Genomic DNA, 24,984 nt, shown 5'->3' on the forward strand with positions numbered 1-24,984 from the left:
ATCTGCCATTACTATGAAATAATATTATGGTAACAGTAATAAATTAAAAACTTAGCAGCAGTACATTCATAGTGTACAACTGATCTGCCACCTGTGTCTACAATAGTATGCGTTTGTTTGCTTGTAGCCCTTGACAAAGGACAAAGTAACAGGATAAATATTCTTCAAACTCAGTTTTCAACCTTTAGCACTAACTAATTTAATACCTTGATTGTATGTATCTTGATCCTGAGAGAGTCAAAATTTTTCAATTTTTGTTCAATTTCTACGTTTATACAGGAAATAATGGGAATAAAAAACGGAATTCTGTTATTTATGAAACCTGATATTTTGAGCGGTTTTAAAAGTCAGGTTTATTATTATTATTATCGTATGCATCACTTACAGTAATACACATTTAGCAAAACAAAGAAATATATATAAAAATGTACATGTGAAATTATATACAGTACACAAGTTTTAAAACGGCTTAGACTACATTCGGATGTTCATGGACTCGATCCAGCGGAGAGCCTCGTGGGATGTTTGATGGAGCTTCTCAGTGCCACCAGGGAAGCGTCTGATTGGACATTCATTCACGATGTGGCTCATTGTTTGGGTGTCACCACAGTCACACACACTGTCACTTGAAAAGCCCCACTTGTGCATGTTGTATTTGCACCTACCCTCTTCAGTCCGATATCTGTTTAACTGCATCCACACCTCCCTTGGTTGGTGGAAGCATGGAATTGGAACTGTTGGATTGTCTACAAGTTCGTAGTGTCGGGTTGTTGTAGCTTGCCACTCACGTTTCCACTCTGTGTCCTGGTCGAATCCTGTGGATAGCATTTGGACTCAAATTTCATATGCTGGTCTTCTAGGTTTGAGGCGTTTCCTGGGCAGTGACTGCAAATAGTCATGAAGAGGGATAGAGTTGTTTTCAGGAACTTTCTGACAGAGGTTGTAAAGAGCAGCCTTTCGACGGAGGTGTGGTGGACAGATGTTTAGAAGCACTGGTAACCTGCAAGTAGTTGTAGACCGGACTGTACCACTAATTTCTCTCATAACTGAGTTCAGTTTGACGTCTACTTTCGCTACGTGGGAACTTCGGAATCAGACTGGTGCACAGTATTCTGGTGCAGAGTATACCGTGCAAGGGATGCTCCTCGGACGACTGATGTGGTTGCTGCCCATGTACTGCCTGCCAGCTTTCTCACAAGATTCACTCGAGTTTGTATCTTCTTGGCCAATTTGGAAAGGTGTTTTTGTATGTTATAATTCTGTCCAGAGTGACTCCCAGGTATTCTGAGCTTTCGTTGTATCTGACTGTGCCAAGAGGGCCGAATTGTGGACTGATCTTTGCTGATGAAAGGCGATTAGAGAGGTGGAACAGGTCTACCTCGGTTTTAGAAACATTTGGTCTCAGTCACCATGTCTAAAAATACTCATAAAGTTCAGTAAGGCTGTTCGTTAGGTGTTCTTCACATTCAGGAAGGTCTTCACTCTGATATGAAATTCCCAGGTCATATGCATATTGAAATTTTCGGCTGGACAAATTCGGCAGATCAGTTGTGAAGAGGTTGAATAACAATCGAGCACGAACAGAGCCCTGAGGTAATCCGTCATTGAGTACATGCCATCTGCTTTTCTCTTCTCTTTGATGTACTTTAAACCGCATTTTGCGGTTAAGGTTAAACTGACATGAAAAAAACCATAACAACCGAAAACCGGTTGTTTCAGCAATAACCACCGTTCCCACTTCCCCTAAAGCTCCAAACGTTCTCAACTGGGGAGCGATCCGGCGATCTTGTTGGCCAAGGAAGTGTTTGACACGCACGAGAACAATCAGTACAAACTCTCGCTACGTGTGGGTGGGCATTATCTTGCTGAAATGTAGCCCCGAATGGCTTGCCTTGAATGGCAGCAAAATGGGGCGTAGAATATTATCGACGTACCGCTGTGCTGTCAGGGTGCTGTGGATGTTGTCGGGCCGTATCGAAGGCGAAAATCAGATTGGTATTCCACCGCTGTGGGGGCATCTCCAGACACGTCTTCGCTGGGTATTGGGGCTCAGTTCGGGCGAGACGCATCACAGCAGACAACTCTACTCCGGGAGCCGATGTGGCCGAGCGGTTCTAGGCGCTTCAGTCTGGAACAGCGCGACTGCTACGTCGCAGGTTCGAATCCTGCCTCGGGCATGGATGTGTGTGATATTCTTAGGTTAGTTAGATTTAAGTAGTTCTAAGTCTAGGGGACTGATGACCTCAGAAGTGAAGTCCCATAGTGCTTAGAGCCGTTTGAACAAACTCAACTCCAGTCAGTAAGATTCCAGGTCGAAGATGTGCCTGGAGACTCCCCAGACAGTGGTGGGTACCAACCTGTCTGTGGCCCGCCACACGGCCCGACAAGCAGGAGCGATGCTCTGGGGTGCAGTTTCTTTTCACAACAGGATACCTTTGGTTACCATCGCGGCACCCATACAGCACAGCGGTGCTTCTACGATATTCTGGGCCCCGTTTTGTTGCCCTTCGTGGCAAGCCATCAAGGGCTTATACTTGCGCAACAAAATGCCTGTCTACACACGGCGAGACTATCTACTACACATCTGGCCATTAGAATTGCTACACCACGAAGATGACGTGCTACAGACGCGAAATTTAACAGGCAGGAAGAAGATTCTGAGATACGCAAATGATTAACTTTTCAGAGCATTCACACAAGGTTGGCGCTGGTGGCGACACTTACAACGTGCTGACATGAGGAAAGTTTCCAACCGATTTCTCATACACAAACAGCAGTTGACCGACGTTGTCTGGTGAAACGTTGTTGTGATGCCTCCTGTAAGGAGGAGAAATGCGTACCATCACGTTTTCGACTTTGATAAAGGCCGGATTGTAGCGTATCGCGATTGCGGTTTATCGTATCGTGACATTGCTGCTCGCGTTGGTCGAGATCCAATGACTGTTAGCAGAATATGGAATCGGTGGGTTCACGAGGGTAATACGGAACGCCGTGCCGGATCCCAACGGCCTCGTATCACCAGCAGTCGAGATGACAGGCATCTTATCCGCATGGCTGTAGCGGATCGTGCAGCCACGTCTCGATCCCTGAGTCAACAGATGGGGACGTTTGCAAGACAACAATCGTCTGCACGAACAGTTCGACGACGTTTGCAGCAGCTTGGACTATCAGCTCGGAGACCATGGCTGCGGTTACTCTTGACGGTGCATCACAGACAGGAACGCCTGCGAAGGTGTACTCAACGACGAACCTGGGTGCACGAATGGCAAAACGTCATTTTTTCGGATGAATCCAGGTTCCGGGTTCTGCATACAGCATCGTGATGGTCGCATCCGTGTTTGGCGACATCGCGGTGAACGCATGTTGGAAGCATGTTTTCGTCATCGCCATACTGGCGTATCAACCGGCGTTATGGTATGGAGTGCCATTGGTTACACGTCTCGGCCACCTCGTGTTCGCATTGACGGCACTTTGAACAGTGGACGTTACATTTCAGATGTGTTACGACCCGTGGCTCTACCCCTCATTCGATTCCTGCGAAACCCTACATTTCAGCAGGATAATGCACGATCGCATGTTGCAGGTCCTGTACGGGCCTTTCTGGATACAGAAAATGTTCGACTGCTGCCCTGGCCAACACATTCTCCAGATCTCTCACCAACTGAAAACGTCTGGTCAATGGTGGCCGAGCAACTGGCTCGTCACTATATGCCAGTTACTACTGTTGATGAACTGTGGTACCGTGTTGAAGCTGCATGGGCAGCTGTACCTGTACATGCCATCCAAGCTCTGTTTGACTCAATGGCCAGGCGTATCAAGGCTGTTATTACGGCCAGAGGTGGTTGTTCTGGATACTGATTTCTCAGGATCTATGCACCCAAACTGCGTGAAAATGTAATCACATGTCAGTTCTCGTATAATATATTTGTCCAATGGATACCCGTTTATCATCTGCATTTCTTCCTGGTGTAGCAATTTTAATGGCCAGTAGTGTACTTGTCTTCGTGTGTGTCGAATGCTACCTTGACTAGCAATGTCGTTGGATCTCTCCGCGACTGAGGACGTTTGGAGCTTTATCGGCAGGGCACCCCAATAAGTTCGGGATTATGATGATGTAACGTCTCAGTCGGACAGAATTTGGCACTGTGTCTCTCAGGAGAACATGCAACAACTCTATCAACGAATGCCACTAATGACAAGCCGAATAACTACTTGCCTAAGAACGGTAGGTGGACCAACGTGTTACAGAAACGCTCAAATTTTGCACCTCTTCCTATTGAATAAATGCCCCATTTTTTGTGTAACTGTAATTTTTTTGTCTCCATGTGTACATCACATTTGCCGATTACCGTCCTATTCGGATAATTCCTTCTTGGTGCGTTTTTTTGTTCTTGTTCTTGTTTTTCTTTTTATTTTATTTTATTTCATTTATTTATTTATTTGCGTAATATCCGGCACAAGTGAGACAGCACTGTCTCAGCTCTTGTGCCATCTCTCTCGGTGTGGTGGAGAATAAATAACTATTCGTAGCACTGGCGTACCCAGCGCTACAGCGTCAAATGCGCAACAGAAGAGGCAAACAAGCGCAGTGTTTTCCACTGTCGCCGTCTGTGTTTCCACTGTCGCAGTCACAGTTACTTAACACTTGCGAAACATTCAAAGGCGACCCGAGCGCAGCCAAGAGCAGAGTTGTGCGTCACGGCAGATTCAGAGCCCTGGCAATCAACGGAACCGACTGGCGACAGAGACGGTATGTTGTTGACGCGGTAATCCACCCTTGGCATTGCGGTGGAACATCTGCGTTCGCCTGAATTGCGCGTTACTCGTTAGGCAATAGAGGCCCGTTTTAGCGCTGGCGGCTCGCCACGCGGCCGGCTAATAACTGGGGGTGCCCGCGCGCTGCGAGAATTCCCCGGCGTTCCGCTCCGTTCCGGCCCGGGCCGGGATGGCCGCGCGCCAGACCTGCAGCGAGACGCACTGCGTCTACGCAGCTGCGTGCCAGCAAAAAACACGGAAGAGTCGAGTCGCGAAGGCCGGACCTTCGCCAGCGTCCTCCGCGACGGCTCGCTGCCAGATTGCGGCAGGGACCCTGAGAATACTGAGCCGTGCGTGGCTCGTGTTCCCTCCATCATGTATTTTACACCCTGTTTTTAACGTACTTCCACCTCACTACGTTAATTTAAATTACTTCTGTCACTGAGCTGCTGCTTTGCCTGACCGTGGGCAGCGCTAGCAGCGCATATCTATGTATCCCCTCTCGTAGTATCTTTGCTCGACTGCTATTACTTCCCGGTCGTTGTCTGTCGTAATGCAATTCGTCACGAGTTCGGCTCTGCCAGTCAGTTGGAACGTGTCTGGAGCGGAGTCCGGACCTGCCAGTCGGGAGTTGCTATGCGCCATTAGTGCAGTCTGGTTGGAGCAGCAGTGAGGTCTGCGTCCATATAGCTGGCTCGACCACTGCCGCCATGCATCACTTGAGCCGGGCCACGGACGACGCGTTTTGGCTCTCCGATCGTTCATGAGTCGGCTGTGTGTGTATGCATCGGCTCCCGATTTGTCTTCGTGCGTGCTTAGTTACTGTTGGGTATCGTTCAGGTCTTTGTGCAGTGTTTGTCAAGTTGTGTGTGTAGTTGGTGTTATTTCCACTGACGACTATTGAAAGGTTCCCGTCTAACTTCCTTGCCTAGGGACGCCAGATGAAAGTTGATGTCGTCAAGCCCTGAATGAAAATTGCGTAACGGATAACTAAGGATGGGAGCTTGAGATCGCTACCTAGAGAGCGTGCCCTTTCTGTACTATACTAGGCAAGGGGCTGGAGGGCTCACACGCTGATGTGTGGTTTCTTGAAGTCTATATCTTTTATCTTAAATGAATTCCTTTAACTTGACTTCTTTGTGATTTTTAAGGTATGTTAAAGATTGATGACAATTGATTACCTAATTATTTTAAACATTATCACTCGACTTTACAGCGATTGCAGCAATTGTTCCAGTTTACAGATATTACGATTTTACAACTTATAGCTCGGGTATAGTATACACTAATCTGCACGCACATTTCTACGTGCAAAACGGAGTTTGCGTTGGCCAAATCTATACCGCCAAAGTCTCTCAATATTTTACATGGAACATCCACTACGAGAGGAGGATAACGGCAAACTGGGGACCAGATATATTAACACAGGGGGTCAAATTTCCGAAATTAAACGAGAACATCATTTCCTTACACAATCCAAAACTGGAAATAAAAGAATTAGTACAAATATTCAAATACCTCTCTTCCATGCGCGAACATTGAGACAGACGCACTGAGGGCACGTCTTCTCACTTACCCGTCTTCTGTAACACTCCACGAATATGGCGGGCACCCGGAGGTCTTCCTGGGTCCCGGTGGAGGGGATGGTCGAACTACTTGACCGTGACCAACCTCTCCACCCCAAATCTTGTGAAGTCTATGACTTTTACCTGCCTGTTATGTCTCTCTGATCCCCTACCCAGGAGTGAGGTTGGCACTACTATACTACAGAACTACTTCCCAACTAAGATTTGGCCACGCTTTACGGAGAGGTGTGAGGAGATTAGGAAAGTTCCTGTGCAGATTCACATTCATGTACAAGAAACACATAATACACGTCACATATAAATATGTATTATGAAGCCTCACACATTTCTTTCCACCCGTTCACATGGGTTCTGTTGCACCCGCGGCCGGCCGCGTCCTGCAATAAAATTGGGGACAGAGCCGCCTCTGTTAGTATTTCTCGGTGCGAGCGAGCAGCGAAACCTGCTGCTTATAGAGCGGAAACTACTGTACCGTTTCACTATTTTAGATCTTGTCGGTATTCTGAGAGAAGTCGGTCGGTTGGTGCGGACCAGGGACTGACGTAAATTCAGGCAGTGTCCTTTATTGATGGGAAGCAAGTCGTTGTGTCGGTCTATCCGTGACTGTCCCCTGGTTGGGTTCCGACGGATCAAGTGTAGTTCGGCTCACCACCTGTCTCACCTAAGTGAACGAGGGCAGACCGACCCCCGGGAGGCTTCTGACAAGGGAACCTCCCTATCGCACCTCCCCTCAGATTTAGTTACAAGTTGCAAAGTGGATAGGCCTTGAAAAACTGAACACAGATCAATCAAGAAAACAGGAAGAAGTTGTGTGGAACTACGAAAAAATAAGCAAAATATACGAACTGAATAGTCCATGTGTAAGACAGGTAACATCAAGGAATATCTGAACTCAAGAAAGCCGTGGCCCCGTGGTTAAAGTGAGCAGCTGTGGAACCAGAGGTCCTTGGTTCAAGTCTGCTCTCGAGTAAAAAATTTTAATTTTTTATTTTCAAACAATTATTATCTGTCCGTCTGTTATGTTTTCATCACTTTTTTGGGAATGATTATCACATCCACAAGAAATCCTAAATCGGGCAAGGTAGAAGAATCTTTTTACCCATTCGCCATTCCACAACATATTCCTGTCATGTGACGCACATGCCGTCACCAGTGTCGTATAGAATATATCAGACGTGTTTTCCTGTGGAGGAATTGGTTGACCTATGACCTTGCGATCAAATGTTTTCGGGTCCCATTGGAGAGGCACGTCCTTTCGTCTACTAATCGCACGGTTTTGCGGTGCGGTCGCAAAACACAGACACTAAACTTATTACAGTGAACAGAGACGTCAATGAACGAACGGGCAGATCATAACTTTGCGAAAATAAATAAAGTTATCACTCGAGGGAAGACTTGAACCAAGACCTTCTTGTTCCGCAGCTGCTCATGCTAACCACGGGACCACGGTGTTCCTGGATTCAGACTATCCTTAATGTTGCCTATCTTGCACATGGGCTACTCAGTTTGTATATTTTGCTTACTTTTCATAGTTCCACACAACTTATTCCTGTTTTCTCGATTGATCTGTGTTCCATTTTTCACGGCCTATCCACTGTGCCAACTTATAACTAAATCTGAGGGTGGTGCGATGGGGAGGTTCCCTTGCGAGTGCCGTTGTCTTTATTGTCTTTTCTCACCGGTGTTTAATTACCTGTTTTCAGCTACTTAAAATTAAGGCTTATGGTTATTTTCTAATTTTTCTTAAAAATTTTGCAAAATTAATTGTGGGCTTTCAGTCTTGTAACCTTATTCTTAAAATTATCTTTCAAGCTTAAACATTTCTGCCTTCTGCCTTTAAAAAATTATGGTAATATATTTAAAATTTTGAAACTTAATTGTGGCCTTCAGCCATTGGTATTGCACGTTGCGTATGTTTGTTCTATCTGCTTTGCTTTGAGGCTTTCCACCTACCTGTGATATGTGTTTTTTAATTATTTTATTGCTATTTTAATTGGATTTTTATCTTTTTGGTTTTTAAGATTTCTTGTTCGGAGGCCTTCAGCCGTGAAAGAGATGCATTTGGTAAAGGTTCGGCTATGTGCCGCTTTGGTTGTCAATGTATTATTCAATTACAATAAATTACAATTAGAAGGTGAAACTGACCCCAAGCTTATTTGACCCTTTCCACAATTCTAATTACCTCTTCTGCCCAGCAGAGTTAGCAGGCGTCTCAAATACGCTACATGGACTATGTGTGGCAACCTCAACATAGGTGTTCTTTAGCCTTCGTCTTTGCTGCGTTCATTTATAAATCAGATTTAGTTTTTCGTAAATCGCTAAATCCAAAGCCCCAGTTGTTTCCTTTCAAATTTCGGGAGTACCCCAAGTGTGACAGGACCGTTAGTATTCACAATACATGTAAATGATCTAGTGTATAGCCGGCGGATAACCGTTGAGGCTATCTGCAGATAATGCAGTTGTCTGTAACGAAGTCCCGCGCGGGATTAGCCGAGCGGTCTCAGGCGCTGCAGTCATGGACTTTGCGGCTGGTCCCGGCGGAGGTTCGAGTCCTCCCTAGGGTACGGATGTGTGTGTTTGTCCTTAGGATAATGTAGGTGAAGTAGTGTGTAAGCGTAGGGACTGACGACCTTAGCAGTTAAGTCCCATAAGATTTCGCACACTTTTTTTTATTTTTTTTATTTTTTATTTTTTTAACGAAGTAGCAACGCCTGAGGGCAGCAGCGAACTGGCGGATGACCTGGAAAGGATTGATGAATGGTCCAGAGACTGGCAATTAATACTGAATATAAATAACCGTAACATACTTTGGATACATACGAGGAGATATCCAGTAGAATATCGATAAAAATAATGACTACTGTAAAATTCCCTGGCGGAAAAAAAATCGCGACACCAAGAAGGAGCTGTGCGGCACAACGAACGTTGGCAGGAGCATTTCTTCGTCCGAAAGACGATGTCTTTGGAAATTTTGCGCCAGTCGCATAAGAGTGACGCTGGTTGCGCCATTATGAGGATGCGAAGCAAGTTTGGTTTAAATGTGCGCTGTAACTGTCATGGGCGTTACTTAGCTTAGAGATTGGACGTGGTCAGTTGAAGTTAGTCAAGAATGCCTTTAAGTTGACAAAGACGCCATTATCAGCACCTCACTGAGCGTGAAAGAGGTAGCATAATGGAGCTACGAGAAGCCGGATGTTCCTTCTGCGATGTTGCAGGAAGACTTGGCAGAAATGTAGCCACTGTACACGGTTACTGGCAGTGGAGCTCATGAGAATGTACGGTCGCAAGAAGACCGAGCTCCGGTCGGCCAGGTGCCACACCGAGAGGGACGACCGTCGAGCTCGGCTTATGGCTCTGGCTCGTCGTACTGCATCTGCAACAAAAATTTGAGCAGCAGTTGGCACCCTAGTGACACGAGAGCTGTTACAGATCGGTTACTTCATGAACAGCTCCCAGCCAGACACGCTATAGCGTACAAACCACCGCCATTTGCGACCTCAGTGGTATCAAGCGAGAACTCATTAGAAGACAGGGTGGAGGTCTGTTGTGGTTTCTGATGAAAGCTGGTTCTCTCTCGTGCCAGTGATATCCGTGTGTTGCTTAGAACGAAGCCAGTTGAGGACCTGCCAACAAGTTTTCTACGTTCTAGACACACTGGACCTACATCTGGACATTGTCTGGGGTGCGATATCTTATGACAGCAGGAGCACTCTCGTGGTTATCCCACCCACCCTGACTGCAAATTTGTATTTCAGTCTGGTGAGACAACCTGATGTGCTGCCATTCATGAACAGCATTCCAGGAGGTGAAACGGAGGTGGTTCCAAGACGACAACGCTCGCCCACATACCGCTGTTTACTTCATATTACTATTATTTATATCACTATATACTTTAATATTCAGAGACAGATGTAAAGCTCAGAACATTCCTGTGGAAATGTGTTGTACAAAGTTAAGTAAATCGTCGTATCGTCATTGTAAGAAAGTGAACTAAACACATCAAAAAAAATTTTGCATCTCCTCGGTTCCGAGAGTTCCGGAACCTGTACAGAAAATTGGAATAGAGATCAACATAAAGATCGTTTCCGCCCTTTTTATTGCTCATGAAAACAACACATTGCATGTTGTACCACCATACAGCGAGACCTTCAGAGGTGGTGGTCCAGATTACTGTACACACCGGTACCTCTAATACCCAGTAGCACGTCCTCTTGCATTCATACATGTGTGTATTCGTCGTGGCATACTATCCACAAGTTCATCAAGGCACTGTTGGTCCAGATTGTTCCACTACTCAACGGCGATTCGGCGTAGATCCCTCAGAGTGTTGGTGGGTCACGTCGTCCATAAACAGCCCTTTTCAATCTATCCCAGGCATATTCGATAGAGTTCATGTCAGGAGAACATCCTGGCCACTCTAGTCGAGCGATTTCGTTATCCTGAAGGAAGTCATTCACAAGATGTGCAGCATGGGGGCGCGAATTGTCGTCATGAACACGAATGCCTCGCCTGTATGCTGCCGATATGGTTGCGCTATCGGTAGGAGGATGGCATTCATGTATCGTACAGCCGTTAGGGTGCCTTTCATGACCAACAGCGGAGTACGTCGGCCCCGCATAATGTCACCCCAAAGCAGCAGGGAACCTCCAACTTGATGCATTCGCTGGACAGTGTGTCTAAGGCGTTCAGCCTGACAAGGTTGCCTCCAAACAAGTCTCCGACGATTGTGTGGTTGAAATATAAGACACTCATCGATGGAGAGAACGTAATGCCAATGCTGAGCCGGCCGCTGTGACCGAGCGGTTCTAGGCGCTTCAGTCCGGAACCTCATGACTGCTACGGTCGCAGGTTCGAATCTTGCTTCGGGCAGGGATGTGTGTGATGTGCTTAGGTTACTTAGGGTTAAGTAGTTCTAAGCCCTAGAGGACTGATGACCTCAGATGTTAAGTCCCATAGTGCTCAGAGCCATTTGAACCATGTTTGAGCCAATCCTGAGCGCTCCATTCGGCATGTTGTTGGGCCCATCTGTACCGCGCTGCATGCTGTCGTTGCAAAGATGGACCTCGCCATGGACGTCGGGAGTGAAGTTGCGCATTATGCAACCTATGGCGCACAGTTTGAGACGTATCACAACGTCCTGTGGCTGCACTAAAAGCATTATTCAACATGGTGGCGTTGCTGTCAGGGTTACTCCGACCTATAATCCGTAGGTAGCGGTGATCCACTTCAGTAGTATACCCTGGGCGGCCTGAACGAGGCATGTCATCGACAGCTCCTGGCGAACAACATCGCTTTGGTTCACTCCCATACGTCTGGACACTTCCCTTGTTGAGAGCCCTTCCTGGCACAAAGTAACAATACCAACGCGATAGAACCGCGGTATTGATCGCCTAAGCATGGTTGAATTACAGGCAGCACGAGCAGTGTACCTCCTTCCTGGTGGAATGACTGGAACTGATCGGCTGTCGGGCCCCCTCCGTCTTATAGGCGCTGCACATACATGGTTGTTTACATCTCCGGGCGGGTTTAGTTACGTCTCTGAACAGTCAAAGGGACTGTGTCTATGACACAATATCCACAGTCAACGTCTATCTTCAGGACTTCTAGGAACCGGGATGACGCAAAACTTATTTTGACGTGTGTAATATTTCATATCTTGTAGTCCCGCTAAATCTCCTCCCATTGGATACAGCGCCCCCACCCCTGGGACTGCGAGTGTATTTTCCCACGGCACAAAAATTACGAACCAGTTTTCGGCTTATCAAATCATCTACAGGAGTCAGGTGATGTTGGCCTCGTAAGCCGTAAACTGGTTCGGAAGTGGGAAACCTTAGTGGAACAAGATGCAGTCTGTTTGCTTTTCAACCTTCAGTTTGAAATTATTCGGCCAAGAAGTGCGGAAGAATCCATCAGTGTGGTGTATATTATTTATCGTTTTATCGTAGGTTGAATGAATACTTTTTCTTCTCAGACGTTAATAGTTTCGATTTTGATGCAAATAAGTTAAATGCAGACAAAGTGATAATCCATACACTGCTGCTTTCTGCATTTCGTTGCAAATTGTCGAATGTATTATATCTAATCTTAAAGGGTGTTTCCGGAAGAGCGTACAAAAATTTGGCAGGACGTAGGGGATGCTCCACTGAACGATTTGGGATAGGGAACCTGGGGTCGGAGAAGCCAGCTTAAGGAGATAATAGGAATAAAATCACATTACTCTGTACATTTTTATTTACATTAGTTAACTACAAATACCCTCATTGACATAATGAACATACAATTTATAATGCATCTTACAATATGTGCTAAAACTGACGGCCACTAACCGCAATGCATTACATCGGAGAAAGAGATTCTGATTCATACTAACAGATACACTACTGGCCATTAAAATTGCTACACCAAGAAGAAATGCAGATGATAAACGGGTATTCATTGGACAAATATATTATACTAGAACTGACATGTGATTACATTTTCACGCAGTTGGGGTGCATAGATCCTGAGAATCAGCACCCAGAACAACCACCTCTGGCCGTAATAACGGCCTTGATACACCTGGGCATTGAGTCAAACAGAGCTTGGATGGCGTGTACAGGTACAGCTGACAGCTTCAACACGATACCACAGTTCATCAAGAATAGTGACTGTCGCCAGTCGCTCGGGCACCATTGACCAGACGTTTTCAGTTGGTGATACATCTGGAGAATGTGCTGGCCAGGGCAGCAGTCGAACATTTCCTGTGTCCAGAAAGGCCTGTACAGAACCTGCAACATGCGGTTGTGCATTATCCTGCTGAAATATAGGGTTTCGCAGGGATCGACGGAGGGGTAGAGCCTCGGGTCGTAACACATCTGAAATGTAACGTCCACTATCCAAAGTGCCATCAATGCGAGCAAGAGGTGACCGAGACCTGTAACCAATGGCACCCCATACCATCACGCCGGGTGATACGCCAGTATGGCGATGACGAATACACGCTTCCAATGTGCGTTCATCACGATGTCGCCAAAAACGGATGCGACCATCATGATGCTGGGAACAGAACCTAGATTCACCCGAAAAATGACGTTTTGCCATTCGTGCACCCAGGTTCGGCGCTCAGTACACCATCGCAGGTGCTCCTGTCTGTAATGCATGCAATGTTAAGGGTAATCGCAGCCATGGTCTCCGAGCTGATAGTCCATGCTGCTGCAAACGTCGTCGAACTGTTCGTGCAGATGGTTGTTGTCTTGCAAACGTCCCCATCTGTTGACTCAGGAATCGAGACGTGGCTGCACGATCAGTTACAGCCATGAGGATAAGATGCCTGTCATCTCGACTGCTAGTGATACGAGGCCACTGGGATCCAGCACGGCGTTCCGTATTACCCTCCTGAACCCATCGATTCCATATTTTGCTAACAGTCATTGGATCTCGACCAACGCGAGCAGCAACGTCGCGATACGATAAACCGCAATCGCGATACGCTACAATCCGACCTTTATCAAATTCGGAAATGTGGTGGTAGGCATTTCTGCTTCTTACACGAGGCATCACAACAACGTTTCACCAGGCAACGCCGGTCAACTGCTGTTTGTGTATGAGAAATCGGTTGGAAACTTTACTCATGTCAACACGTTGTAGGTGTCGCCACTGGCGCCACCCTTGTGTGAATACTCTGAAAAGCTAATCATTTGCATATAACAGCATCTTCTTCCTGTCGGCTAAATTTCGCGTCTGTAGCACGTAGCAACGAGTAATGGGTGGGTCTGTCGTTGATTCATAGCACGTTCTGTCATGGGACAATGTAAATACTATACAACAGAGCTACTTTACGGACAAATAAAGCAAAGAAAACCTGTATCATGACTTCTCGGTAATTAGGGTCGTTCTCCTCCTTTCCTTGCAGGAAATAAAGAATATACATGAACAGGGTGACAATTATTGAACTATATGAAAAAAAACGTAAATTACTTACAAGCCACAGTGTGCACACACTTTATTCAACATGTAAACTTCGCTGCAGCTATTCGTCTTTAGGTTATGATATGTTCGATATTCCTGGTGGTGAAGTTGTGCAGACGAATAGCGAAATTCTGCATGACGCGCTGGAGTGTCGGAATACCGATGCTGTCGATGTCTGCGTGAATGAGTGTTTCCAGCTCAGAAATGGTTTTGCGGTTATTTCTGTACACCTTGTGTTTAATATATCCCCTCAGAAAGGTGTCGCTTGTGTTCGGGTCCGGAGAATGTGACGGCTAATCGATGCCCATGCAAGTGGCCTCTGGGTACCCCAGAGCCAAAATGCGGACCCCAAAGTGGTCCTCCAGGACATCAAACACTCTCATGCTTCGATGGGGTCAAGCTCCGTCTCGCACGAACCACATCTGGTCGAAATCAGGGTCACTTTGTAGAATGGGGATTAAATCATCCTCCAAAACATTCATGTACCTTTCGGTAGTCATGATGTCATCAAGCAATATAGTACCGATTATTCCGTGACTGCCCATTGCATATCACACAGTCACTCGTTGAGGGTGAAGAGACTTCAAGATTTCTAAATGCGGATTCTCAGTCCTCCTAATGCTCCAATTTGGCATATTGGTTCAAATGGTTGAAATGGCTCTAAGCACTGTGGGTCTTAACATCTGAGGTCATCAGTCCCCTAGACTGAGAACTACTTAAACCTAACTAACCTAAGGACATCACACACATCCATGCCCGAGGCAGGACTCGAAGCTGCGACCGTAGCAGCAGCGCTGTTCCGGGCTGAAGCGCCTAGAACCGCTAGGTTACAGAGGCCGGCTTGTCTTATTGACGAACCCATCCAAATGAGAAAGATCTTCGTCGCTAAACCAAGCCAAGCATGCGTGTATTAATTCCCATCATGCCCCGCGAACAACCGTGCAGTTTGTACATCCTAACGCAAACCTTTCAGAAGTTATGACGATTTTATTTGACATAGTTCAATAATTGTCATCCTGTAAATAAGCAGCACAATATGCGTAAACATGTACAAGTGTTAGTTGTAAATAAGCTGGAAAACAGTAATGCTAGACGAAGCGATAAACATGTTTACTTCCATATATCATTAAACTGGCTGCGTAGACCCCAGGTTCCCTACCTCAGATTGTTCAGTGGAACTTTCTCTATGTCCTGAGGCATTTTTGCACGCTCTTACGGAGACATCCTGTATTATCAACCGATTCCTTTTTCCTGATTAAAATCGAATATTTTTCATTACCGTTTGTAAAAATTTTGATTGATATCTTCAAAATGAAGGAGAAATCAGTGATACCAGTGGTGACTCATTTTATTCCATAATAGTGAGACAATTAACATGAGTAGCAGCCCCAGGCGGTGACTTATCGCTCGATCGCGGCCGCCTACCTCTGGATGTGTTGACGTTAAGAGCCGGCAGTGCGCCCGCGCCAACAGGCCGTGGAGCACCCGGCGCCACTTCTCGCCGGCGCGGCTGCGTACTGTCAGGCGCCTGCCTCCCTCGCCTCCGCTCGGCGGAATCTGCGCGGTGCTCGTCAGCCGCTCGGCGCTGAAACAAGTTTCCTCAAATATTTAACTTGCTGTTGTAGCCGCGCTGTACGAGCACTCCCGCCGAGTAATAGCTCCATAAAAGATAGCAGCGTAATTACGAAATTCATCCCGCTCTGGTTTACTCTGCTCGCGTCCCCGCCGCGGCTGCACCAACAGCCGGCAGCCTTCCGGCCCGCCTCCGCCCTGGGAGATGCCGCGCCGCGCTAGACCCGAGCCGGCGTCTTAATCCGCCCTCCGCCGCAAGCGCTGCGCCGATGCGCCCTTCCCAAACATTGCAGTTCACGTTCTCTAACACGTCCCAGTTACGTCTGTCTCACTTTCAGACTTTATCAAAATAAAGCATAAAAAGATGAGTGAACGTATCTAATACGGAATTGGACCACCCCTAAAACATTCCCGTCCATAATGCTGTTTAGCTGCTTTTCTTCTTTCGCGGATCGATCGCTTAACCTGTGCTCAAATAACATTCAAATTGATCTAAAAGTCCTCAGAGAAAATAATAACCTCTACCAAAAAATTAAGTAAGGGAGAACTTCCACTTACAAAAAGTAGTAATCTAAGGAAAGAAGGTTTTAGACTAAGACAGAGCGCTATTCAACAAAATATGTTTTTGCAACCCTTATATCACACGAAACCCATTCTTCAAAGAAAACATATTCATCCGTCCTCTGTCCCTCACGTGTTTCTCAACTGAGCCTGCTCCTTGTAACGCCGCTTCTTTTGGACGAAAAATGAGGAATATAAAAGTAGTACCCCAAAGGCCAAAAGTCCCAAAAATCAAGTTCCAAATTTCATAAAAAAAGAAAGAAAAACAAAGTCCTTTTTGTTGCTTGAATAGTAGCACGTAGATATAAAAGAAATTCAGTACCAAGTAGCTTAGTGTTTTGAAAAAGAAAAAAATAAAACAATAGAATCCTATTAGTTTCAAAATAAAATCATAGCAGATCACAAAGTACCGTAATTAGAAATCACGGAGTAGGACGAACGATCTCAAAGAATACTCCTTATGAGTACTCTTTGAGAATCGTCTGTAATACCTAAGAAAGAGCCATGCTCTGTTACTGTGCTACGAGAGTTTGCCGGAGCAAGTCGTACCTCAGGGTGTGTTCGTATACGTGGGCACGAGAGATTGTTTTTTTGGACGTTAAAGATTTGTGATCTACTACGACGCACTGAACTTGTAAGAAGTAAATCAGTAACTTCAAATAGGATATCACGTAGAATTCAGTTAGTGAAAGATTCGAAATTGTTTTCAATTGAATATTTTCAATAAAAGACTGGACATTACCCAAAGTTAGAAACTATTAAAAATGGACCGATATAGAGACTAAACTTTGAACTAAATTGTGAGAATAGAATTAACTTTTGTAAAATCAGTTAACGGACTCTGAAACTTGAATAATATCTTGGACTGAAGTATACGTCATTAATCCCACCCAGATAGGAAAAGCTACTTCCTTACGGCAATGTTAGGATGTGAAAATAGTGCAATAAACCCGCGTTCAGTGCTATTACTGATTTAATAACTTCTTCCAATCCATTCAGTATTGTGTACTCAGTAAATAATTATCTGTGCGACGACATTGATTGTCCAAGGAACCCGCTGGGCATAAGTACTCTTTGCCGCATTAACAAATTATGGCTCTGTTACGAACTATTAGGCTCTAGTAAACGGAAAAACTTTAGTGGAGATATTGGTGTTGCGCATCTAATGAAGCTATGATTAATACCGGAATAGCAACTGATATATCCCCACGTGTATCTGTTTTTTAATACGGCGGGGAGCACGTCATTGCATGACCTGATCGAGACAAATAATACGCACTCGGTGGAATTTCAGCGCAGCCCTAACAGACTTTTTTATCTAACGTCAATATATACAGCTCTACCGCTAGCTAGCCAGACTGAGACTCCTCCTCATTCTCTCTATTACCACCCCTCCCCCACCTACACACACACACACACACACACACACACACACACACACACACACACACAAATCAAATGTTTCTTTCAGCCCCGACACTACGAAAACACTCGCATCACACACTCAAATTTAGCGAAGCATCTCTCGTTTACTGTAGCGAAATAATTTTTTCCTAAATATCGTTTCTCTGTATGAAAATCTGTGCTACCAATTACGAGTGAAGTGGAAAAGGTGTAAAAAAAGTGCATAACAAATCAATAACGTAGTATACGACGCTTGATTTCAAAACTTAACCAATGTAACATCTCTCTCGGGAGAAGGACTCAAAAATACGAGGACCGTTTGTCTTTCTTCAGCCTCCAATAGGCTAAAAATAAAAGACATCATCATTTCCTTTGGGCCTTTATCCTGCTTCAGTGCGGTGTTGGCCTTGTTACTATGGAGTTGGCAATGTTAGTGGGAGAGGGTGGCCAGATGCCCTTTCTGCCGCCACCCCGAACCCCCCGGGACAGAATTTACGTACCCCGGCTATCTGAGTCTAGTGTTAGCCATTACATAGTGCCAACACATTCAAATGGCCGCGAGTCATGTAACTGAGGCGGAACGTGGGGACCAGCCCATTATTCACCGACAGGATGTGCAAAACCGCCTAAAAACCTCATCCAGGCTGTCTGGCATACCAGCCCTCAATGTTAAACCGCTGGTCGAATGCGATCTGGGGCCAGCGCGGCCACCTGAGTCCAGGAAGCAGTGTATTAGTACTCTCGGCTACCCTGCCAGGTTGCTATAAATAAAAGACAAATTCATAGAAAACAATTATTTTACTACCAAAAGTTTTGTACAGTTGTGGTTACTTTTCAACATAATCACCAAAAACATTGAGACATTTATTATACCTGTGGACAAGCTTAGCAATATTCTCTTCATAAAATATTGGCGCCAAAAATTTGAAATGAGCATTGACCTTGTTTTGAAGATCTTCGTTGGTTTGAAAGTGCTGCCCTCCCAGCCACGTCTTCAGTTCAGGGAAAAGGTGAAAGTCGCTAGGTGCCAGGTCAGGACTGTACGGCGGATGATCGAAAATGTCCCATTGAAATTGTTCAAGGAGCCGTTGGGTTGTGCCATCAGTGTGTGGACGAGCGTTGTCATGGATCAACATAATTCCTGATGTCAGCATTCATCTTCATTTGTTTTGAATGACTCTCCCCAGATGTCATAAAGTTTCAAAATAAGCAGCTGCATTGATAGCGGTTCTGGGGTACATAAACTCTGGAAACAACACATCCTTTTGGTCCCAAAACACGGTAGCCATAACATTTCTATTGTTGAATGTTTGTTTGAATTTCTTTTTTTGGTGAATTTGGATGCATCCATTGTTGTGATTGTCGTTTTGTTTCCGGTGTGTCGTATTGGATCCAAGTTTCATCTCCAGTAACAACTGATTTCAAAACGTTCTCTCTTCATCGTGATAACGGTCAAGGAAATTCAAAGCTGACCCCATTTTGTGAGTGGCCGTCAACATTTTTGGAGCCCAACAAGCACAAAGTTTTTTGTAGCCTAAATGTTCAGTAACGATAGAGTGTACTTGAAACTTCCAGAATTTCCATAGACAAAGCAACTGGCCGGACGGGGTGGCCGTGCGGTTCTAGGCGCTACAGTCTGGAACCGCGTGACCGCTACGGTCGCAGGTTCGAATCCTGCCTCGGGCATGGATGTGTGTGTTGTCCTTAGGTTAGTTAAGTTTAAGTAGTTCTAAGTACTAGGGGACGGATGACCTTAAAAGTCCCATAGTGCTCAGAGCCATTGAACCAACTTGCACTGTACGTGCTTGAGCATTGTCCTGCAAAATTATGGTCAGGTCTTGCAGAAAGTGTCATAACTTCTGTCTCTATGCCAGCAGTGTTTCACTAAGGGCGGCGCCACCTCCCTGTTTTGCAAGGCAGAAACCGTGATGGGCGGCGCATGCGCTGTGTACTGAACGGTGGCCTATATAGGACGTCGAATTGCAATCGTGCGTCAGTTCTCAGCGGGACTCATCAGCAGAAGCAGCATTGCCTGAAGATGGCGAACAGTTGGATCGCCGAAATATCGAGTCAAGTTGATTTTAGGATCCGGCAGCAAACCCGAAGAGACTTTCAAGACTTATTACGCCGGGAAAGCCTACGTAATCACGAGAGGTTTATTGTTAACGATCGCAAGTAGAAACTCCTCTAAGTTCCACACAGAACACGCGGTTGTATACGAGTCGAAAACATGCTATGTCACACAACTGACGCATCCTGACAGAACATCAAGATAAAATGGTCAAATGGCCTGCAGCAACTTCTCCCTCTATCTCTCTAGAATACATCATCAATCTACCATAAAATCGTACCTCGTTATAACTCCATCTCAACTGACCACTCCATGCACACTATGTCATACTTAAACGCAGATGCAAGTAAGTTTAGAGGCATATGGCCTCTGTCTTCCTGAAAAGCCTCGAATACAGTAGTCAACTCACGTGTATCACTGTTGCCTTAATAGACATACAGTAGAATGCTGCCTCGACGGAAAAAGGTGACCGTTTCCATGTCAACGTTTTCTCGGATTCCTCTTGCTGTCAAATACTTGTTCCCAGGTACAAGCTGTTCTGCGCTGACCAGAAGACATGCAAGTACTTCCTCATATTTCCCCCATTTCGGTGTATATTCCCTTAATTTGTAAGTAATTTCTGCAATTCTATCGACTTATTTATGTCAGTTCAACACATGCGCTCATGACATAACCTCTCGTTCTGTGTTCTAAGATTACTTGTAAATGTAGTACAGCTGCCAACACCTAACGCAATTGTACTGATCGGGAGGCATAGTATAGCACTGTACTGGATTGTATCCAGTCGCCTCCATCTCACATATTCCACATTTGCAGAGCGTCTGCTCTATTTTCTGTATGTCTGTGTATGTGCATGTGTCGCGGATTGCTCCCTGGACTTACAGTAGACCCACGTTAGCATTCGAGTGTGGATCCGCTGTGCGTTATATCTGGAGCGATGTTGGGATGCGGATCCACAATGTGCCATGTCCACGGTAGAGTTTGAAGGTGGATCTGCCATGCACAATGTACGGAGTGATGTTGGGATGCAGATCCACAATATGCCTCATACTAGTAGAGTTTGAGTGTGGATCTGCTCGCACTATATATCCAGACCGATGTTCAGAGGCAGATCCACCACATGTCACATCTGGGATAGGGCTCGCAGGTGGACCAAGCACGCATTACACACGAAGAAGTTTTGTATGTTCGAAGTTGGGTCCACAAGCGGAAGGACCTGGTCCTGAAGCCGTTCGCGACTCACACACTTACACAGACATACAAGGAACAGAGCAGAGGCTCTTCAAATGTGGAATATGTGGGGATGAGGGGCGGAGGCGACTGCATACAATCGAGTACAGTGCTACACTATGTCTCCCATCAGTGCATTTGCGTTAAGTGTCGGCAGTTGCACTACATTTGCAAGCGATTTTAGAACACGGAACTCGAGGTTATGTTATGATCACACGCGTAGAAGTAACATAAAAAAACCGATAGAATTGCGAAAAATGGTGGAAAATTCGAATAAATTGAGGGAAAATACACTGAAATGCGGGGAAATTGAGGAAGTACTTGCGTGTGTTCTGGTTGGCGCAGAACAATACTTGTATATGGAAACAAGTATGCGACAGCAAGAGGAATCCGAGGAAACGTCAACATGGAAGCAAAGGGAACCAGGGAAACAGTGACCTTTTTTCCGTCGAGGCAGCATTCTATGGTATGTCTAATGAGGCAACAGTGATACACATGAGCTGACTACTGTTTTTGATGCTTTTCAGGAAGACAGAGAGTTGTCTGCCTCTAAAATTACTTGCATCTGCGTTAAAGGAGGACACAGAGTGCATGGAGTGGTTGGCTGAGATGGAGTTGTAGCGAGGTACGATTTAATGGTGGACTGATGATGCATTCTAGAGAGATAGAGGGAGAAATTGCTGCAGGTCATTTGTTTGTTTTTTCCTGATGTACTGTCAGGATGCGTCAGTTGTGTGGCACAGCAAGTTTTCGACTCGTATACAACCGCATATTCTGTGTGCGTCTCAGAGCAGTGTCTACTTGCGATCGTTAACAATAAACCTCTCGGTTATCAGTGGAGTTCCATCTCATGTGTGATGAAATGTGACACATTCCTACAAATGAACGAAGATCTATGCGATGTACTAGATTCCCCTGTCATATCTTGAGTGTAAAATCGGTACTTCATTTTCATAACTAAGTTAGCGATAGGTGTTCATGAGACCCTGCAATCCCCGATGAGGTTTGCTGTTTGGGCAACAAATTTAGTTATTAGTCATCATGGCCGCAAATACGAATGGCAGACTGACAACAATAAGAAACGTCTTTCTGTAAAAGAGAAAGTCATTAAGATCCAGTATATAAGGTAGTTGTCTGGAGTGTGTCTTTGTATGGATGTGAAACGTAAACGATAAGCAATTCGGAAAGGCATAGGATAGAAGCTTTTGAAACGTGGTACTGCAGAAGAAAGCTGAAAGTCAGGTGGGCAGACCGAATAACTAATGAGGAAGTATTGAATCGAACTGAGGAAAAAATAAATTTATGGCACAACATGCCTAAAAGAATGCCTCAATTAGCAGGACACATCCTGAGGCATCAAAAAATAGTAAATTTGGTAACCGAGGGAAATGTAGGTGACAAAATTGTGGAGGGACACCAAGTGACGAATACAGTACGCTTTTTCAGATGGGTGTAGGCTGACGGACAAAGATGGTTGCAGGGCATAGATTAGCTCGGTGAATTGGACTAAATCAATCTTCGGACTGGAGACCACAATGCAACCAGCAACAACAACAACCAAGATTTATCGACAGCCGTTCGTACCCTAGCGCCGTTCGTGGATATAGCACGTCTTGGGGGGGGGGGGGGGGGGGATGGGGAAGGAGGAGACTCGGGTGGGGGGTGGGTGACAGGATTGTGTGAGAAGCCGGCCGGAGTGGCCGAGCGGTTAAAGGCGCTACAGTCTGGAACCGCATGACCGCTACGGTCGCAGGTTCGAATCCTGCCTCGGGCATGGATGTGTGTGATGTCCTTAGGTTAGTTAGGTTTAACTAGTTCTAAGTTCTAGGGGACTTATGACCACAGCAGTTGAGTCCCATAGTGCTCAGAGCCATTTGAACCATTTTTTTGATTGTGTGAGAAAAGATACAGGGGTTGGATTTGAGTAAAATAGAACTGCTGTCAAATACCTCGCCTCACTATCCTGCTGTTTCTCGCAGTGCTTGCTCAGTGCGGAAAATGGCGGTGGCTGGTCTGGGGTTCCCACAGTGCGGGCACTGGCTGTTTGTACGGGCGGCGCGCTTGATTGCCGCTTGTACCAATAACAGAGGCTGCCGTATCCGGCCCGCTTTACGAGCGTCAGCCGCCGGTCCGCTTTACGGCCGGTCTGTTGTTCAGAAGTTATTTAATTAAAAACGCGAGATGGAAAAGTGCCGGCGGGAGAAATGAGAGTGCGCCAAGTCGCCGCTGCGCCAGCCTTGGGCCAGCTTTATGCGGACGCCTGCGGTCACGGCCGGTCGCGGACTCGGGCCCGCCTGCGCCTCCCCGACAAAAGCTCTCGCAGCACATAAAATCAACCATACTCCCTCCACGAAGATTTCTTATTTAACGGGCTTCCTCTGTAGCAGTCTCCATTAGCTTTCCTCCAATCGCAGGTATTATGTATCACAGCCTTACGAGGAACAGATAGTCCACCGACGATACAACATAATTTTTGAGGAGAACCCCACATTCACTTCTGTATAAATATCTACAGCCCACAAGCCACCTTTCATTGCGTGGAGGAGGGATCTTTCGCTCCTTGCACCCCAAATACTACGCGCCGGACTACTTCTGATCTTCTCTATATCATCAATTGTTGCTACACGGTGTGATGTTAGGTTACTGACCAGGCAGGGTTCTTCGAAAAAGGGGGTTCTCTTCGAAAATTATGTTGTATCGTCGGTGGACTATCTGTTCCTCGTCAGGCTGTGATACATAATACCTGCGACCGAAAGAAAGCAAGTGGAGACTGCTACAGAGAAAGCCCGTTAAATAAGAAATCCGAGTGGGGTCGATGATATATGCACCATACCTCCGACACTTTGTTGATGTAAAGATTTACTATAGGCCTGATACTGTTTGGTTTGCATTGGAATGCGCTACATGCGTAATTAGGACACCACACAATGTTTTTAAAGCTTTGACACGGGACATTTACTTGCTGGGAAGAACAGCATGGTTTCAGGAAAGGAAGAAGCACAATCGACCTGATATTTTCTATCCAACTGATGGGAAAAGGTTAGGAGTATAACAAAAGGGTGATAATGGTTTTCATAGACATAGAAAAGGCATATGACTCGGTTAACAGGGAAAGACTCTGGGAAGAAATGAAGAAAATAGATATAGAAGATGGATTCATTAATGTAATAAAGACAATGTACAAAGGACACAATTTTAGAATTGGAACATCGTTGGGGAACTCTGAATACTTCGAAATAAGACAAATACTTAAACAAGGAAGTATTTTATCTCCTGCACTTTTTAATGCTGGCCGGCCGGAGTGGTCGTGGGGTTCTAGGCGCTAATCGTAATATGGGGCGATAAAGAGATGTACAGTTACAACTTGATGATATAACGAAAAGGTATGGATTAAAAATAAATAAAGATAAGAGTGAAGTAATGGTATCTGGAGGTATAGAGGGATTAACGGAAATATTACTTTGAATGGAGAACCCCTCAAAGTGGTAGACAGTTTCACTTATTTAGGGAGTGAAATATCTAGTGATGGAAGAATAACCAACAATAGGAGGTTACAGAAGGGAGGCAATTTCTACCAAACAGTAAAACACCTGATTTGGAATAATGAAGTTTCAGAAAAAGCAAAACTCCTTATGTATAAGAGTTATTACTTCCCTATTACTACTTCCCTATTGTCACCTATGGAAGAAGAACATGGACAATGTCAGAGAGGGACTGGAGCAGACTGCAAGCAGGGTAAATGAAATTTCTCAGAGCCGTTAAGCGAAAAACAAGAATGGGCAGAGTAAGGAACGTAGATATCAGAAAAGACCTTAAACAAGAAAGTAAGAGAGAAGAAATTGAAAAAAAGAGACTAAG

The 24,984-nt window shown here is 45.5% G+C and overlaps 1 protein-coding gene across 1 annotated transcript in view; it reads right to left on the reverse strand.

Moving 5' to 3' along the window:
- The window catches only part of LOC124799066, a 241,288-nt gene that overhangs the window by 32,860 nt on the left and 183,444 nt on the right, over positions 1 to 24,984 (reverse strand). Inside the window, exon 3 of the mRNA XM_047262605.1 lies at positions 15,714 to 15,873. Within this exon, the coding sequence (XP_047118561.1) occupies positions 15,714 to 15,873 (160 nt within the window). The remainder of the gene's footprint in view (positions 1 to 15,713; positions 15,874 to 24,984) is intronic.

The sequence above is a fragment of the Schistocerca piceifrons genome, chromosome 5 (genome assembly GCF_021461385.2).
Source record: "Schistocerca piceifrons isolate TAMUIC-IGC-003096 chromosome 5, iqSchPice1.1, whole genome shotgun sequence".
NCBI classification, from domain to species: Eukaryota; Metazoa; Arthropoda; class Insecta; order Orthoptera; family Acrididae; genus Schistocerca; species Schistocerca piceifrons.